Source organism: Phalacrocorax aristotelis, chromosome 2, assembly GCF_949628215.1.
Source record: "Phalacrocorax aristotelis chromosome 2, bGulAri2.1, whole genome shotgun sequence".
Classification (NCBI taxonomy): domain Eukaryota; kingdom Metazoa; phylum Chordata; class Aves; order Suliformes; family Phalacrocoracidae; genus Phalacrocorax; species Phalacrocorax aristotelis.
Window position 1 is genome coordinate 114,585,915 of NC_134277.1, and position 19,082 is coordinate 114,604,996.

Consider the following 19,082-nt stretch of genomic DNA (forward strand, 5'->3'; position numbering starts at 1 on the left):
TGTTACTGAACGCTTTTTTGGCCTTCCTTAATATGGTATTATATTTAAAGTGACAGAATTGACTTGCTTTCTATTTAATTTACTTAGAGAAGACTTCAGCTTTCTGAAGACTATCTTTGTATCATGGTTTCATAGCGCAAATTTTGTTATTGTGTCCTGGTTTTGGCTGGGATAGAGTTAGTTTTCTTCCTAGTAGCTGGTATAGTGCTGTGTTTTGGATTTAGTATAAGAACAATGTTGCTAACACACTGGTGTTTTAGTTGTTGCTAAGTAGTGCTTACACTGGTCAAGGACTTTTTCAGCTTCCCATGCTCTGCCAGGTGCACAAGAAGTTGGGAGGGGACACAGCTGGGACAGCTGACCCAAACTGTCTAAAGGGCTATTCCATAGCATATGACATCATGCTCAGTATATAAAGCTGGGAGAAGAAGAAAGGGGGGGAATGTTTGGAGTGATGGCGTTTGTCTTCCCAAGTAACTGTTACATGTGATGGAGCCCTTCTCTCCTGGAGATGGCTGAACACCTGCCTGCCCATGGGAAGTAGTGAATGAATTCCTTGGTTTGCTTTGTCTGCATGTGTGGCTTTTGCTTTACCTGTTAAACTGTCTTTATTGCAACCCACAAATTTTCTCACTCTTACCTTTCTGATTCTCTCCCCCATCCCGCTGTGGGGGCAGTGAGTGAGCGGCTGTGGGGTGCTTGGTTGCTGGCTGGGGTTGAACCATGCTATATTGCAAATTGAAGGGGAAAAGCTTCTGGAAGAAGGGCTAGTAAATTTGTATACTTCACTGGCAAATTTAAGAACCGTATCTCCCACCATCATTGTAAAGATGACTTTTACTTCCTGAATTAATGGCATTAGTTAGTATAGGTCTCTTATTCATGTCAATGTTTCCTTATAGGAAATAGCAAAGGTTTCAAATTCTGTTTTACTTTCAGCAAATGATGTTTCCTCACTGTCATAACTTGCTCCTCTTTATCTGTTTTCCTTACTGTGAATACTACTACACACTAGTGAAAATGAGACAGGTTTTTTTCTTTTATGACTCAGCAGCGTTAGTTAGAAAGCAAAGATCATCCTTTTGTGAGAGAATACAGCAAGAGAGAAGAATATTTTGCACTATCCCTGGCGTACTTCTGATCACTTTTTGGTTCCTTGAAATGGTTGGTCATAGCTACCTCCTTTGTTGCTATCCCACACAAAATAAGATGAGGGACAAATATGCATGAACTAGTTCAGATCATCTTTTGGAAAGATCAAAAACTGAAATACAGTATTTTACTAAGAACAGAGGACAGATTCTGTAGTTTTACCATTTATAGACAGATAAAGCCAATAATTTGGAACAAATAAAAGAAGAGGCCTTTTGAAATGCTTTCCAAAGATGATGTACAGATCTTCTCTGTAAAGGTTATAGAGGCATCTCAGATATGGCTGTTACAAAGAACTGAGACAAAACAGAGCAAAAAAAAAAAAAAAAAACCAAACAAAAAAACCCAGGTAAGAAAATACATCAGGAGAATGATCAAAATAGTTTTTCATAGGTTTACAAAGCTCGAGTGATTGGTTTCTACCAAAGAATCCTTATACTTACCAGGGAAGGTACCTCCTGCTGGAAAACAAGTATTTTTGTCATATTTAACATTCAAGCAGACAGGTTTCTCAGGATCAGGCAGGACACTTAATGTGATTGTAGGACAATCTAATGTAGTCTTGTTGTATGAGGCTTTAAGCTGTAAAGTGTGCTCTCCCCTAAAATATACAAAAATCATAAAAACTGTTATAAAATATCTCTTCTGAAAAGATAATTTTCAACAGACTTCAAGTCCGAATCATGTACATGAAAGCACGATAAAAATCTAAAAGTTATCAGTAGTAAATGAAGAAAAAACTTGAAATGTTAATGCAAAGTTAGACAAGTAAAATAATATGTTTAAGATATTACCTTATTAATTTTGCTTTAATATTCACTAGCTTGATCATGTCTTATTGCCTGTCTGTAAGACACTAGCAACTACAGCTTTAAGCTGCAGAAGACAGTAAGTGGAAAGCAAGCACAGCTAATTAAAATGCTGTCTAAGGAGCATTCTGCTTTGACAGTTTCTGAAGAGTGAAACTGTGTACAGCTCACATCCAGCTAAATGCATTGCAAGTATATGACGACTTCATTCCTACACTATAATTCATTTTTTTACAGTATTAAAAACTTAAATTTCAAAGGTTTTAAACGGAACTAGGAATATGATATTTAACTGCATAGAGGCTGTACCCCCCAGCCAGTTTCGGTTATGCTATGAAATGTAGGATGTAACCACTGAGCACACCTGTTTCTAACCTCCAGTAATATATTGATAACTGATCTTCATCATCCTTCTACCAAGATGCAGGTGATATAAATACACTGAGCACCATCAAAAGCATTTTAAACAGATTTTTTTTCCAAATGCAAAATAATATTATGGGTCAAATTCTGCAGATATGAATGCAAAAATATTAAGTGCCATTAAATATTTCAGAAGTTTAAGAACAAGCACTTATTGCTAGCTTCTAAGCTACCTAAAGCCAACCTAGTCTTGCAAGAAAAGCTCAGGGACAGAGGGAATGGGTAGCAGAACTGTGAACATGAGGAAGATATAGACCTAATGAATTTGAGAAGTTAGATGGGACATGTGAGTGTAAGGGGAGCCAGGGTGACTGACATGAAGAAGCAGGAGTCACACGACACACATTTGCAGGAAATGAGACTTCATTAGCTCTACTGCAAATAATTAAAAATAAATATATGTATTGAATACTCTTTTGGACACTTTACCTAATCCTTTAAAACAATGGCTAGCACCCAAAGGAAGTAGCGTTTCGACATTCCTAAAATGTGTTCCTACTTTGAAAGCATAGTGTCTGGATCTTGTCATCCAAAGCCTGTACATTTCAAATATTTTAAGTGGTTTATGATGCCATTGGCACTAGGTATAGGTTGACAATTATAAGCTGTGTTCTACCATGACGAGAAAAAACAGGATTCAGAAAATTAAAGTAGCAGCTTCTCAGAAGACCAGAAGAAGCAGCTATTGAGTTTTATTTAGTTAAGCACTTAATTTCTTAAAGCTCACTATCTGGCCTTCCACTGGCATATAAATGATAAATGTTTGACCTTAGCTCTAGATTAATTCTTGGTAGGCACTTTATGAAATGTGCAGCTTAAATACATCTAGCAAGTGACATTTCAGAATTCAAATTTTTCTGTATAGTTTTCACTACTTACCTAGGCGCATGGATGCTAATAACTCCCAGGTTAGCCCTACCATTTTCATCTGTTTTAGGTTGCTGGTTTGAAGGAACAATCTGTCAAAAAAAATTTTTTTTATTCTTTCAATGACGCAGAAGGAGTATCAATGCTTAGAATAAAACGTATATCTCATTTGTCTGCACACTGTCTTTTCATTTGAGCAATAGCTTCTTTGTATTTCTGCACTCTAAATTAGGGAAAGATACACTGTTAAGAATACGATATTAAGAGGTTTCAGAGATTTCTCTGCCGGTTTTTGAAGACGATCACGGTATCTGAGCTAGAATACTTCTGTTCATTAATACGTTCCAATATTTTATTGGTTATTTCTTTAATTCCTACTGATGCTACCATATCATCCATAGCACACATTAATCTGAGTATATTTTCAGATTCTAGAACCTTCTACAAACTATTTATTCCCTTTACAGTGTTTCTCCAGCCTGCACAGAGATTCCCGGGTAGGAAAACTTAAAGAATTAAACAACGGGAATAAATAAACGAAAATATCTGTGTGTCTTTTCCCCTTACCCTACTTCAGTGCCACTGGTAAAAATGTAAGACTGCTAGACAACCTAGAGAAAAGTGTTAGAAGTGATGAAGTACACTGCCTTATTTACCAAAACATAATGACAAACAAGAACTAATCTCTATACTGTAAGAAATGGCATTTAATCAAACACTAATAATTACAGATAACTTCTTGTCAGTTTTGTTTTACAATAACACCACGTGTGCCTTATACCTCTCCTATTTACCTAGCACATTAATTAGGTCTGACTCCTTTGAAGTCAATATAAATTCTACTTTGACTAAAATGAATTCTCACTGAAGCCTGTTGTTAGAAAACTCCCCTTTAACTCACTGGTGTTCTTTAAGGTGTGTTTTCTATGTGCACCCTGTCTTTGCTGCACTTACTTCCATGGCACTGAAAGTAAAGTCATACTTGCCTTTACACATTAAATGGCAAAGGAGCTATCACTTCACTTTCCTCATCAACCACAACTTTTTGAAACTATGGATGCCAGCGTAGTAGCCAAGGAATGCCTATCCTCTCACAGAAACAGGTGTAAATCTTTAAGAATAGCAATACACTGTTAAAATAAGCAGAAGCTATTTCTTCTGCAAGTGTGTGTGCATGCTACCTTAGCCTTACCTAAGGAATGCAGTGTCAATGTATCAAAAGAACCTCAGACAGTAGCTTTAAAGTTTGGAGGACAGCAAAGGAAGCCATGGATACATTCTGAGTTCTGTAATGAATTCCTCTCTAACAAGGGAAATAAACTTTTTCATTGATGATGTAATGCAACAATGCGGTGCAAATGTTTGCCATTATCTGAATAGTGTTTGGAATGAAATTGCTTTCCCTTTGCTACTTCAGCACAAATTTCAGGAGGTTGAATGTCTAGTGTTCACTTACGCAAAACCAATGTTTTTGGAATAACTGAAGTAGGCATTCTTCTTCCAAAATTATTTTATTTCCCAAATCTCATGTCAGTAAGTTAAAAGAATTCAACTATATTGGGAAAAAAAATTGTGAAAGTTGATTCATAATGGATCAGCTATGGGAGCATGAATTTATCCTACCACGTTACTAGAGAAAGGCAATGGCAAAAAATGTATGCTTAATGATTCAAATGGGAGGCAGCATTGTAAAGATATGTGAAGAAATACTAAGAGAATTGCCAGACATTTCATAAACCCTTCTGAAGATTACATTGGAATCAACAAAATAAGTCCTTGTTTGAAATTACTGTACATCACAGAATGGAAAGTTTTAATTTTTACAGAAACCAGTGCTTTGTGCATTTCCACTACTGAGCTGCATGTAAGAGTTCAGAGTGTTTCTGTTCAGCTATACTTACTTAGTTCTGCACCTGTAGGATAGAGAATGGAGTACAGGAAATGCATTCGGCAACTGCAGAGTATCAGGCTTAGGAGACTTAAGAGGACATGATGTGAAATACAGACTGAGAGTTTATCTGAGAATTTCAGTTCCCAGAAGTTTCTCATTTCCTTTGGCAGACTGTGCATACAACCTATTTGAAATGCCAAGGCAAGACAGTTCTCTAAAGAGGTTCTCCAAGATACTCATGAATACTGATCCAACGTCTGTTCACCAAGTAGCAGTTGGTTGCTCTGCTGATGTATGAAAGTAACTCTTAGAAATGATACTGGTGTTAAGCTCTGGGAGAAAGCACTGTAATAAACACACTGTAACAACAATCCGCCTTGGCTTTCAGGACACTTTCTCCTGGACACACCCCACTTGGATAAAGAGCATGCAGACTTTCTAAGGCATGCCTCAGGTCCTCCCTGGAGGACGGTATAGTATCGGAAAAGACACAGCACACCACCAGAACATCTCTTTGATCAGGCAGCACAACCACACAGTGTTACTGTCAAGGTTGTATGTTCTCTCAAGAATAACATAACTAGAAGACCCGAGGAACTGCAGCCGCCATCATAATGGCAGTACCTGAGGCAAACAAAAAAAAATTTCCAAACTATGAGGCAGGCCTCTATGGCAAGTCATTCAAAAGACCCACAAGAAAAATGTTCAAGATATAAAGAAATTTCCTTGGAAAAAAAAATCCAATAAAAATAAGTAATTGGGGGACAGGTGAGACAGTGACACAGATCTTCAGGGATGAGCAAAAGAAAGTTCTTGGCTGCTGTGTGTTCTGAGAAAACTGAGGGACACAAATGCATGGCAAGCAAGAACAAAAAAGGAACAAGACCAGCCCTGCCTGACAAAATGTCATGTCCAGAGGTGGATGAATATATACTGTATTGATAATGCACACATTCAATATAGAAGTCTGCACTGACAGCTAAGAAAATTTGACAGTTTGACTTTCTTTTTTCCAATAACAAGAACCAAAGTTTTAATGAATGGAGTATTCTGCCAAACTCTTCTTCATACAGACTAATGCGCAGACCATCTGACACTCACATCTCGCTCATGGAAAGGAGAGTAACCACTTAAATTTGGGTTATATTTGCATCCCCATTGTTTCAATTTGGTCTATACTGCTAATGCTTTTCACCAGGATAATCAAGTAGGGAGCAAACCCTGCTGACTAGCTTTACATACAAACCATAAGTGATACATTCAGGAACCACAATCAAAGAACCACCAGATAAAAATTATTTGGCTGCTAGTTTGGACTGTATCATCATCATTATTATTCTTCAGTAAACTACCTCAGATGAAGTGGGGGACGGGGTGGGGTGGTATATATGCAGAAATTGGAAAAAGGTTCAGTAGAAGATCCAGAATGCATGCTAATTACACTTGGACACAGTACTAAAGGAATTTTGTTATGTTTGTGACTGTTATAATGAAAGGGAGCTGAGCAATCTGTCCTGGGAACGGTTTACATTACTTGTTGACACTACTATTATATGACATTAATTATTCTTTCGTGCTCTTACAAAATTTTATTCATTTTTCAAAAAAATGTCTTGAAAACGAAGAAGACAATGTAGACATGACAACAGAAATTTGTGTTAAACAAAGTTTGCATAACAATGCCTATGCTTACCTTTAAGTGGTTACTCTTTATAAGGCTGATTTTGACATTAGGTTCGGGAGATGGATTTCCCCACTGATCACACAGCTGAACAATAAGGGGTTTCTCTAATTCTCTACCATTAATCACTGCAACAGGCTGGAAGAGATACAAATGCATTACACTATTCTGTTCTAGGTATATCAGACATTCACAGCAGGTCAGGAATCCCCAGAGCAATAGTGTCTACATTTTCCATACTGTTTGTCTCCCATAACAGTTAGACGATGACAGAATTGTAAAACTCCAGGAAGGTATTTCTAGAGTTTTCCTATTTATATCCTTGTCATTATAAAATACACTATTTGAATTGAATTGCATGTGTTACTCGTGTTGATGTGACTAAAAGAAAGGACATGATTCTGAAGAGGCGTATCAGACAGTTTCCTTCTTATAGAAAGAGCAAACGGCCTAAAACTTACCTTCTGTTATACCCTGACAGCTTTCTAGAGAGTAAAAATAGTTACGATACTCCCTGAACCTTTTGTTTCACTTTTTAATTCAATAACTTCCTTCTGCAGTTTCTCCAACATGCCAATCTTTATTCTTGTTCTCTACTCAGAGATCCCATTTTCTTTTACCTGCTTCCACTCTCCTATTTGCCTTCTACTGCAACTTCAGCACTATCACTTAATAGCCAAAGTAAACATTGAAAAATAATAATAATTAAAAAAAGCAAACGAATGGTACCAAAAATCTCCATCCTTTTCATTTGATACAAGTACTGTACTCCCTTCCCCACCCCCTGACTGTAAACATTTGTAAACTTAAGTAAATTTGGGAGTGCCTTCCTACATCCTAAACATCAAAAAAACCCCAGTAACAAATAAAGGTGAAATGAGCTGCCAACTATTACTACCATTAAGGACAGTATCTTTGGCAAACAGCAGTGGAAGACGGGTGTTAGGATTCAGCCCACAGGAAGGGCAAAAGCGACAGAACAAACAGTTTAAGAGATTAAGGAATACAGTGTTGTAAACACACTCATATGAGTTAGATTACTCCAAAATAAGTTTACTTTTAAAAAACTAATGTAGTTACCTATTTTATGAAAAATGCTTCACACCTACAGTCCCATTTAACACTTCTATATAACTAGTCAGATTGCAAACTACTTAATTTTGCTTGTGTTATGTTATCCTATTTAGAATTAAAAAAAAAAAAAGTCTCTAGAGCCATCGTATTCTGACAATTTTCAGAAGGATCTATGCTAACAAATCAGGGTGTTCAGCTTAGCATCCTGTGCTCCAAAAAGCTCTGGAAATAGAAGACCTGCTGACTAGTGATCCCGTTGGTTTTTTTCCAAACAAAATCTGTTTGACTTACCTTTTCTAACTCTGGCCAATCCACAAACTGCAATTTAGCAGGGGATCCTGCAGTTAAAGTTACTCTGAGAAAGTCAGAAAATTCACGCCAAGCAAAGCACAATTCTTTGCTTCCAAGTAAACAAGGTTTAAACCGAATACCTTTTACTCTCATTGTTAGAGTACTTTCCTGTTGAGAAATAAAAAGATTGTATCAAGAACAAATAAAGGGAAGTATAATTTATTATACTTTATTTTTTTTCAACATGCTATTTTAATGTTTATGCCTGCTAGACACTATTTGCTGTTTTTACTGTGAGGCAGCAGACTAAAAATTAAACTACAAGTTCTATTCCTTTTGTTAAATTTAAATGGGCTTCTTTTGTAAGAAGTGATCAATGTCAAACTCAAGCATTTCTCAGGAACCTGTTTTTCAATGTATAAGAGTTATGTACAACTTAGTTATATCCAAAATATTTTAAAAAGTATAAAATGAACTTTAATTTAAACTATGGCAGACAATATCAGTAGTCCGTTCTAGAATGTTCTTCAAAACATCATAAAATCAACTGTAGGACCATAAACAAACACAGAAGAAAAGCCTAAAAACAAGTTAGAACGTACAGAACAATGGACCAGAAACAAAGCACACTTGACTCAAGCATGAAGTGAACTGGCCCCCATATTGTATAGCTGCAGCGGTGATAAGGTTTTTAACAGAGGCTGCTGTATTTCCTTAGAACAGGATCATACAATTTTAATGCTTTAGGTGTCTGTCTTCTCACAGCTTACCAACTAGTGTTTCATTTGACTACATTTCCACGGTTTTTGTTCAATTCTGTGTGACAGAATTAAGGCAATTACCACACAAAAGCCACAGAACAATAAACTATATGATATCTGATAAATACCTGCCAAGTTATTTTCAAGTTTGATTTATCAAGCCCAGGCCCAGAAACTCCTAGGGAATTTACACACGCAGATGTCACTGTCTGAACCTGATTTCCAAACTGATCTGTAATCATTACATCTGTCAAAAAAGATGATAATTATTAAAATTATTAAGATGATTACCTCAGCAGCTGCTTTAGTGAAACATTATTGAACATACTGAATATAAATGTTCCAATATACACACAATATAGAGGAAAATTTACATGATTATCACTGAATCACAGAGTGTCTGAGGTTGGAAGGGACCTCTGGAGGTCATCCTTATCCGATGACCCTGGCTCAGGCAGGGTCATCTAGAACCAGTTGCCCAGAACCTTGTCTAGATGGCTTTTGAATATCTCCAAGGATGGAGACTCCACAATGTCCCTGGACAACCTGTGCCAGTGCTTGGTCACCCTCACAGTGAAAAAGTACTTCCTGATGTTCAGAGGGAACCTCCTGTGTTTCAGTTTGTGCTCATTGCCTCTGGGCCTGCCACTGGGCACCACTGGGAAGAATCTGGCTCCATTGTCTTTACACCCTCTCTTCAGGTATATGTGTACATTGATACAATCCCCCCATCTTCTGGGAACTGAAACAGTATTAAAAGAAGTATCTATATACTCATATCACATTTTTTGCTTCCCACTTTTTTGAAAAGATTATTTCTTTCTATGAAGTTAAAAGAAAAAAAAAATTTTAAAAATGAAAGCTGTTTTTCAACCTTTTAGTTTGTCTTATGTGCTTTTCTTCACTCTCACACAAGCTTTCAACGTCCCAAAATACTGTAAGAATTTTTAATACTATGCCTTGTATGAAATGCATACAGAAATCAAAGGAGAAAGAGAAGACGGATCCCTAACATTCCTTCCTCTTAGGTTAAAGTTAACCTTAAAATGTTTTGCTTTGAATTCCAGGCCTTTGAAATATTTTGAATGTTGTTATGGCCTGTAAGATTTCAGATTACATAAAGTAAACAAAAATTCACGAACAATTTGAACTCAGTGTGATGAACGTCCCAATGTACAAACTAAGTGGCAAATTTTATCGGAGAGTAACACTAGAACTGTAGAATGGCAATTACAGAATTCTGATCATCCTTCCATGAATGAGAATATAAACCTGTTACTATATTAAAATAGTTGAAGATGATGTCATCAAGAGTGAATTTGTATACATTACAGGCTAATAAACTGCAAAGAAAAAGAAATGTATCTTACAAGAAATTGAAGAATATGCAAATACTCACCAACTTCACCTTCTAGTTCTTCACCCATCTGCAGTGTGTTTGGTCCTTTTAATTTACATTTAATGTGCTTGGGTTCATCAGGTAGTGGTCTAAATCAGTGTACAAAAATTGACTTATCATCCTCATGAAGGCATTCACTTATAACAGCAGGCATGATAAGGCATACAGCAGTTATCACTCATTTGTGACTGGATTTTTTTTTTTAAATTTTATCCTTGCATATATTTAGAGGATCAAGCCTCATGTGCACACAAGTTACACAGTAGCTTTCACCTCAAACTTAGCAGGGGGAGCTTATCAGACACTATCAACGTAACAAACCACAGCAATGTTATGGGATTCTACCTTATCTGTAATAACTTGCCTACCAGTATTTTACCATAAATCTGATCATTAGCCAGATAAAGCAGAATTCAAGTTTGGAATATTTTAAATATTGAAAAAAAACCCAACCCCAACCCATCCCCAACACCTCTAAGCCAAAGTAACATACAATTGCCTACATATTAAAATACATCTATTACTGTAAATCCAATTATAATATCAACATCCTGGTGTGTACATACAAAGGTATCACAGTCTCCCTTGCTATGAAAATATTTGCTGACTACTTAAGGACCTAATTACAACTAACAAAACTTAAAATTTTTAGTGATACAGTTCTTCCTTAAAAGCAAAACAAAACCAGAGCACATTACAAAAATTATGGAGAAGATGAACAGCCATAAAAAAAAGAAAAATCAGATTTCCATTTCCTCTCCTGCTGTGATAAAGCAGAAGTCATCAGCCTGAACTAAGCCTAACACTAGTCTCTTAAAAATACTTTTTGGGGTGCTTTTCAGTCTCAGCTTTTCCTTCCGTTTACTCGATGAAGGTTAACATGTTACATGCTGGCTCCCCAAATTCTTAAGAGTTACCTGACATCTGTAAGTTATTTAAGATTTAAGAGTTATCCAACACAATGTTTTTTACTCCTTTTGTGTGTTCTAAGCTAAAAGTTAGGTTAAGACCTTGAAAAATCCCATTAGAATGACCTCCAGTTAATTTTATGACAACTACAACAGAATAACCCCTAAATAGAAGTTCCCTGATCTGAGACTGCTTTTCAATAACAAGAAAAAATGTATGAAAATATTCAATAAATCAATCCACTGTTCTACTGCCTTTCAAGAAGAGAAGTATCAATTCACTCGGCTTTTCTGCTCTTCTTAAAATGGAAGATACTACTTAACTGAAAATTTTTCTGTCTCTGACAGTGTTGCATCACAGACAAACATTATACTCCCAGTATTTTAAAGAACCTTAATGCTTGGTCATGTAATTTTTTTTTTCTACTGCAGATCTGTGAAATGTCTAATTGCTGCAAATTTACCCTGGCATCAGTGTGCTGTGAACTAGTTACTGAATTTTAACCTATTAAGAACACATGAAATACACTAATGTAATATACAATCAGATTCACCTTACAAACTTTTTATAAAGATACAGTACGTAGAGCTAACTGGCTAGACTCACTAGGAGTGATAAACAGGCAATTTAAAAGTTCAATTTACAGCCTGTCACTTTTGACTGAGATACCAGGCATCCAGCATTTGGCTAGATAAATACTATCTTTAGCTTCAAAGTAATAAACTGTATAAGGGTAATAATTAACTCCACTGTGATATTTATCTTTGGTAACCAGTGACCCGACTCTTCAGTAAAACTAGTTATTCTATAAGCTAATGTTTACTGAAAGTTTTCAGAGAGAGCAATAATCTTCTTCAGTGTATATATACTTACAAAAGTGATTATAGGGCTGAATACAAACAGATCATGATGGAGTCTCTCACATAGGTAATGTTCTCATCCGTAAACAATTTGCATTAAAAACCCCATCCGCCCACCAAAACCTACATTCTCCTGTTAATTTGCCAACTGCTTTTATTATTCCAGCTTCTGTAGAAAGATTTTCTTACCCCAAAGTACAGATCTACAATCCTTTGCCAACAACATAATTCATAAAAAAGTATTTCAAATGTACAAACCTGACTGTGAATGCACTCTCCAAAGACACATGGTCATCAAGATAAGTAATTAGACAGTAACGTACATCTTTTACTGATGTTGGTACCTTTACATCAGGTAATAATCCCTTAATCAACTGTTCTTTGTTAATTCTAGGTGTCCAGTTAACCTAAAATTAGAATTCTTAAATTAATCAAAAGCTAAATTATTAATGACTAGCTGCATAATACATCTCTGGTCATTCTAAATATGGAAATTAACATAGAGGCAATAGAAGCTTTCAATGGAAAGCTTGTGCATTTCCCACCAGTAACCAACACTGTTTTCCCAAATACAGAAAATTACTCTTAAAAAACACCAAACACAACCAAACAAAACAAAACGTACATGAAGTTTCCTTCACTTATCTTGAGTTAGGAAAGATCTGATTCTGAAAAACCTCACCAAAAAAAAAAAGCATCTCTCACTGGGTGAAGGCTCTACCTTTGTATTATGCTCCACATATGTACACCGAGGGATAAGATAGGTCAGCAAATCTTCATGAAGGAACATGCATATTCAAGGTTCTTAAATGCTGGGAAAACCCCAGATCTGAAGAATCATAACTATGTCAGAATTATTTTATTGTGTTTAGGAGAGGCACTGGAAATTACTAACCTGCTTTTCATACTACTACCCTGAAGCACTATTTAACATTTCCTTAAATGTCTTTATCTCATTAAGGACTCCATTTTAATACAATTATTTTAAAAAGTTTATTAAGCAGAGAGTGAAGTTCCCATATTTAATAATACAGTCTTGAAGAATATTATTTTGTAGTCTGATGTCTATGGATTTTAGAGAATCAGCATTTTATCTCTCTCCCGTATTATGCTGCTGTTCACTCAAAAGTACTTGCCTTGATTTTTTCTGCTACAGCTGGAGTTATGTTTATCTCCCTTTCCCCTTCATCATACATCTGAAATATAAGGTTGCGCATGATGTCGCCAGCAATCCAATTAATTTCATCCTGATGCTTAATTTGAATGGCTTTTTGTCCGTCCATACTTAAGACCTGTAGTCTTGCAACATGACTGCTAGGAAGAAGTTTGATGACCTTTTCCACTGGTGGCACATCTTTACAACTCTACACATGGGAAAAAAAAGGATATATAATTAAGATATTAAATATGCATATATGCATAAATACCACTTCATAATAGCCTATGGCGCTACTCTGGATTGCCTGGTGTGGCCAGGTATCCAAACATGAAATTATCTCGACTTGTCAAAAGTAAATCAAAAGGATATGCCAGAATACTTAAAACTTTTAATAAATACTAGAATTGGTGCTAGCTATTTAGAAAACGCTTTGTATTCCAAAAGTACTATGTTATACAATTTACAAAATACTTCTTAAGAGTAATCATAAGTATCCTTTCATCTTGCTGTATTAGTATTAGTATTTGTTCACACATTTTCCAGGGTAAAATACCACAGGTCTTATTTTCTCCAGCAGCTGGGATGTTCAACAGCATTTAAAAAATTCAAACTTCAAGAGCTGTAAGACTGAAATGCTACAAAAAACTACTGACTTTTAACCTTTGAAAAAAATACATCCTTCTTCACTGAAGTTTTGGGAACTTGTTGCCATACCTTTTCTGGCTCTAAATGTTTATGCAATGAAGGCAATTTGTCAGAAGGATTTAGGGACTAAAAAGGGGAAGAAAAATCCCAGAAATAATGCGTATTTCTGAAACACTTCAGGGATTTCAGAAATAAAGAGTAAGAGGTGAAGAAAAAAATGGGAAAAATTCTTTGCCTTTTTATGATCTCCCAGAGAGGGAAAAGGGCAGCCACCTGATTATCAGGCTTATGGTAACTAAAACAGTAACTTTTGGGGATTAAGTTGATTCTTAAAAGACTTGAGTACACTAGCAAGACAGTACAATAAACTGTACTCAGTCTTTTGTTCATCCAAACATCCCAGTCAATACTTACAATTATTTCAATCCTTGCTTTCAGCATCTGGTCTTTCTTGATATTCTGTACCTGTATAACTGGACCAGTTAAAATGTTTGTTCCTCCATTACTACAGTCCACAGAGTACACAGGAAGGTTTGAAGCACCTGAAAACTATTTAAAGAGTAAAATTAAACTTCAGGTTTCTTTTAGAGAACTAGTAGCATTATTGCAGAAATGATTATTTGTACAAGTCCAAATATATATACATATATACACACATATATACATACACACACAGGATTATGTACAGATAAATTTGGTAAGATTTCAGTTTTCCAGAAGCCTGCAAGATCAACACCTATGTTTTTTTGCAGGTGATGTGGGAGAAAGGAAGAAGTTATAGAAGTAAAATTTGCTATCTATTCAACTGTTTTGTATTAACACAAACACTAGTCTCTTTTGCCATTATGGCAATAAATTCAATTAAGTTGTTAAATAAACCTCCTTTTAATTAATTTTCTGAAAATCACACATTAAACAGAATTTAAATAACAGGTTTGACATGACATCATACTACAGCAGACCCAGTCTACAGGAAGAAAATGTATGCATATAAAGTGTAAATGGAATGCTGACTATTTTGCAGTGGGAAAAACATTTTTTTTTACCTTTTTACCTGTTCTTACTGGAAGGCTGATTTCACTAGAATTGGAAGAGTCACTTTCTTGAGTTAAAAAAAACTAGGTCCAAAAGGGCAAAAGTTTTTTTTACTTCTAAAAGCCACAGTAACACCTGCATTCCCTTCTGAACTTAGAGAAGTGCTTGTGATAATAGTATTTTCTTATTTTTAGGCAATAGACTTGCATGTTCATCTTTTAAAAAAAAAAAAAAAAAAAAAAGCTGCATGAAGTTTTTTTCCCTGAACAAATTTTAGCATTGTATATGGTAAATGTGGCATAAAATAACTTAATATTATGGCTATATATCCTCACACAATTTTCTCTTCCATTTCTAAGGCCAGGTTACTCTGGTTCTAAAACTTACTGAATGAATAATAGATGAGGCAAGAGAGTCACAGTTATGGCTACCAAGCTACAGAAATTTTAAAAACATTATTAAAGATAATAAATTCTATCTAGATGCCAAAATAGGTTCTTCTCCCAGCCCTTCAAACAGCAAGTGTCAAAATCCTTATGACACACAATAAAAATGCAGTTTACCTTACAATGAACTAGCAACTTTGGCTGTGCTGTTATATTTCCTGATTCATCCAGGACTTCAACCTGAAATGGGAAAGCTGTACCATTTTCAATCTTCAGAATTTCAGAATCTGGTTTAACTCTCAGCTGATGAGGAGGGCCTGTAAAAATGCACAATTGCAGAACAGTGATTATATTTTAGGTAACTTGTGAGACATTGGATTTCAGTTTTTGCTATCTCAAGAAGCCTTTAAAGCCAAGCTACCAAGATATTCGTAGTAATGAACCATTTAGGCCAATTTAAGTGTACTGGTTTATGCCAAGAAGTTCTAGACATTTCCTGTCCTTCAATACGTACCACCTGCCATTTTTTTTAATGAATTCAGTAAGGAATAGTTAGACAAACATGATGAATTTCAGCATATACAATGTGTAAACACATGATATAACACTATTTACATACTATACGGATGCATATTCATCAAAAAGAAACTTGGAGCTTTCTCCTGACATGTCAAATCTAACGATATTAAAGCTGAGATATCTGATCAATCGTGATGTGCAGCAGTTTAATTACCAAAGTCATCGCAGCTACATCTTGCATGCAAAGAAAAGCAGAAGAAAATTTTGTTGGCATTACTTGAAGAGTAAAGTGAAGCTATTCAAGTAAGTCTACCCCCTGGAACATATAATTCTTTTATCAGTTTTAAAAAAAAGGAGGAAGTAATAGATTACTATTAAAAGACAAGTTCTGAAGGAACAAAGGCCATTTTTCAGAAACATCCTTTATACATCATTCATTAAAACCTCCATTTCAAACTCACTGGTTGAAGAGCACGAAAGACTGAAATAGCTTTTATTCACTCCTTCCTCAAAAAACAGCTTTAAAAGCTAAGGATAAGTCCAATGAGAAGAAAGAGGTAGTGAAGCATCTCTACATTGGCAAAAGCAAAATATTGTAATGAAGGATGATGTTGCCTTCAGTCCAATGTAAATAACCAAGCAATACACAATATAATCTGTTTCAAGTCAGATCATTCCACTACATTTTCTACAGGCAGCCCTAACTCCTCAGAAGATAAAGAATAATGGAATAAGCTGTTCATTGTTGGTCTAACAAAGCTTGAAGTACACAACTCTGCAAAATGAGATGGGGAAGCCTGAAGTTTGGTAATCTGCGAGGCCAAAAAAGTCAGCCTTCAAACTATACCTTATCTCCCAAATCCAGAAAAATCCAGGTAACAAGGGATAACAGGTATCATGTAAGGGAATCCTCAGTATCAAGACATGCACAAAACATAAAATTCTGGCAAGGGCAGTGGACTTAAGACTTCTATATTCCTCTTTTGCATTATGATAAAGTCAACACGTAACACTAAAAATTTCAGACACAATCCCAACTGCTAAAGCATCCCTGCTTTGCTGAGGTAAGAAACTGAATAAACACTTATTCATTCATATCTTCTACAGGGAGAACAGGTCAACACAGATTAGCACAGGTGAAAAGGCTTAATGCTGAAGAAAATCAATAGGAAATTCATTCATTCAGTGGTGCTAGGTTAGAAAAAGATTTAAAATAATTAAAAAAAGAAGTGAAAAATCAGTCTCAAGTAAGCAGACAAATTCCAGCTGCTAGACTAATAGACAAGTTTGGGCTGTGAGTTTGATATTATTGCCAAGAATGACATGCCCTTAGCTTTATTTAGTTTCAGTCATCATTTGGATGAGCTAGAATATCCTTCTTTATGCCTCACTAAATATTTTACCTTCTTGGGAAAAGAAGTATTTCATTAATAGTGTCTGAATAAAGTTCAACAGAAACTCACTAAATATTTTAAGGATACTTACCAGGCTGCAATCTTATTTTAAAGACTTGTGTGTCTTCTTTCAAACCAGGAAGCGTAACCTTCAGATTAAAGTTCTAATGAAAAGAATATTTTAAACATTAACCTTAAACAAAACCAGATCATAAATTTTCTCACACAGTCATGTCAATTCATGGATACATAAATTTCAGAAGTCTACCTGAATTTTCTTGCCCTGCTACATAAATAAAGATTTTTTTTTCCTGTACCAGTATCTGTCTTTTTCATGTTTTATTCCCAGAGACATTAAATCCAGAATTTATATGTTAAACTACACAGTTCTGAAACCATTAAAAGCAGCTATCATAACTTGTGGTTTCCTGCTTAGACGCTGTTTTAGTGGGGGGAAAAAAAAATCAGTTTGAAAGAAGTAGTTTTAAAAGAAAGGGTCTGCAAGTTCTGTGTTCATTGTTCCTTAGCTAATTGCCTGAAGCAAGACACCACAATTACAATCCATCTCATCTTTGAATAAGGCAATAAGAAAAACTGCTGTAGAACTGCATCACTAAAACTGATTTTCATGTTAAAATCAGAGAATGAAGCATTCTAAGCAATAATTTTGAAAGCTCCAACTTTAAAACTAGTTGCACTGCAGATATGTGAATTTCATATTTTATGTATCTGATATTTGAGAATATTCAGTTTCAATTCATGAATTGTCATTTTACATGCTCAGAAATGCTGCCTCTGGAAAAGTTTATTTTCATAATCCTGGCTTATGCCCGTCCCACACCTGAGAGAGTATGTGCAACATTAACACCTTGCAGACTGGATGAAAACAATCAGGCAATTCTTTTGGTTTGCTGGGTAAGAGAAGCTGAAAGTGCAATGAGGCCTGGGCAGGTGCATCACAGCTGCAACCACATCACACACATGAGCTGCCCAGCTGATGGCTGGCCACAGTGGTGCATAAAAACTCTCCAGCTCAGACTAGCCAGCCAACCATACTGGTCTGCCTGCAAGCCAAGCAGCATGTATCACCCGGAGCCCCATTAAACCAAATGGTGAATTACAAAAAAAGGGGAAGGCAAAATATACTAAAGTTACATGTTGGTGGACTGGGGAGGGGAGGAGAAGGGTAAAATAAGGTAGGAAATAAAAACATAGAAAATGACTATAGCTGATAGCTGCTGTTTAACATTAGTGAGTAGAATTCTTCAGTAGTTCATTTAATAGAGCTTTGTATTAATGCGCTAAAAACTCCTCCTAAGCCTCCCTTCTTTTAGTTTCAACCCCCTTCTGCAATACTGATTTTTACTTAATACTCTCTTCTTAATACTGCACTGTTTTCTGCCTCTAATTAATCATTTTACGTTTTTAACTTCATTCCTTTTAATCTTTCAATATCTGTGTCATCTAGGGAAGTTCTTTTCCCTTATCCTTCATGATCCCTTTATCTACTATCCTTTTACTTTCAAGTCTGCTTCTATGTATACCACAGTCCTTCAAAAAAAGGAAAATAATATTTCTTTATTCTTCTTTTAATTTTAAACTCCTTTCTTCACCCTTCTCCTGACTGAATTAAAAATCCTATAAGGGAGCAGTCGTCTTTGCTATTGCTTACTCACTTAAAATTCTCTCTTTGATTCCACACACAATCAAAACATACTTCTGCCTTCACTGGTTTGGGGAGAATTAAATCAATGACTATGGAAGTAAATGAAGCCTGCTCTTTCTTCTCAGTGCTTCCTTCACTGATGACTGTGATATTCTGTATTT

At 35.6% G+C, this 19,082-nt stretch overlaps 1 protein-coding gene across 2 annotated transcripts in view; it reads right to left on the reverse strand.

Moving 5' to 3' along the window:
- The window catches only part of SMCHD1 (structural maintenance of chromosomes flexible hinge domain containing 1), an 83,900-nt gene that overhangs the window by 23,119 nt on the left and 41,699 nt on the right, over positions 1–19,082 (reverse strand). For both annotated transcript variants that reach the window (XM_075084774.1, XM_075084773.1), the window contains exons 22-32: positions 17,347–17,419; positions 15,520–15,659; positions 14,336–14,470; positions 13,254–13,481; positions 12,376–12,524; positions 10,349–10,437; positions 9,078–9,196; positions 8,189–8,356; positions 6,836–6,961; positions 3,264–3,343; positions 1,596–1,753 (exon numbers count right to left, since the gene is read on the reverse strand). In XM_075084774.1, coding sequence (XP_074940875.1) covers positions 1,596–1,753; positions 3,264–3,343; positions 6,836–6,961; positions 8,189–8,356; positions 9,078–9,196; positions 10,349–10,437; positions 12,376–12,524; positions 13,254–13,481; positions 14,336–14,470; positions 15,520–15,659; positions 17,347–17,419 — 1,465 coding nt within the window. The remainder of the gene's footprint in view (positions 1–1,595; positions 1,754–3,263; positions 3,344–6,835; positions 6,962–8,188; positions 8,357–9,077; positions 9,197–10,348; positions 10,438–12,375; positions 12,525–13,253; positions 13,482–14,335; positions 14,471–15,519; positions 15,660–17,346; positions 17,420–19,082) is intronic.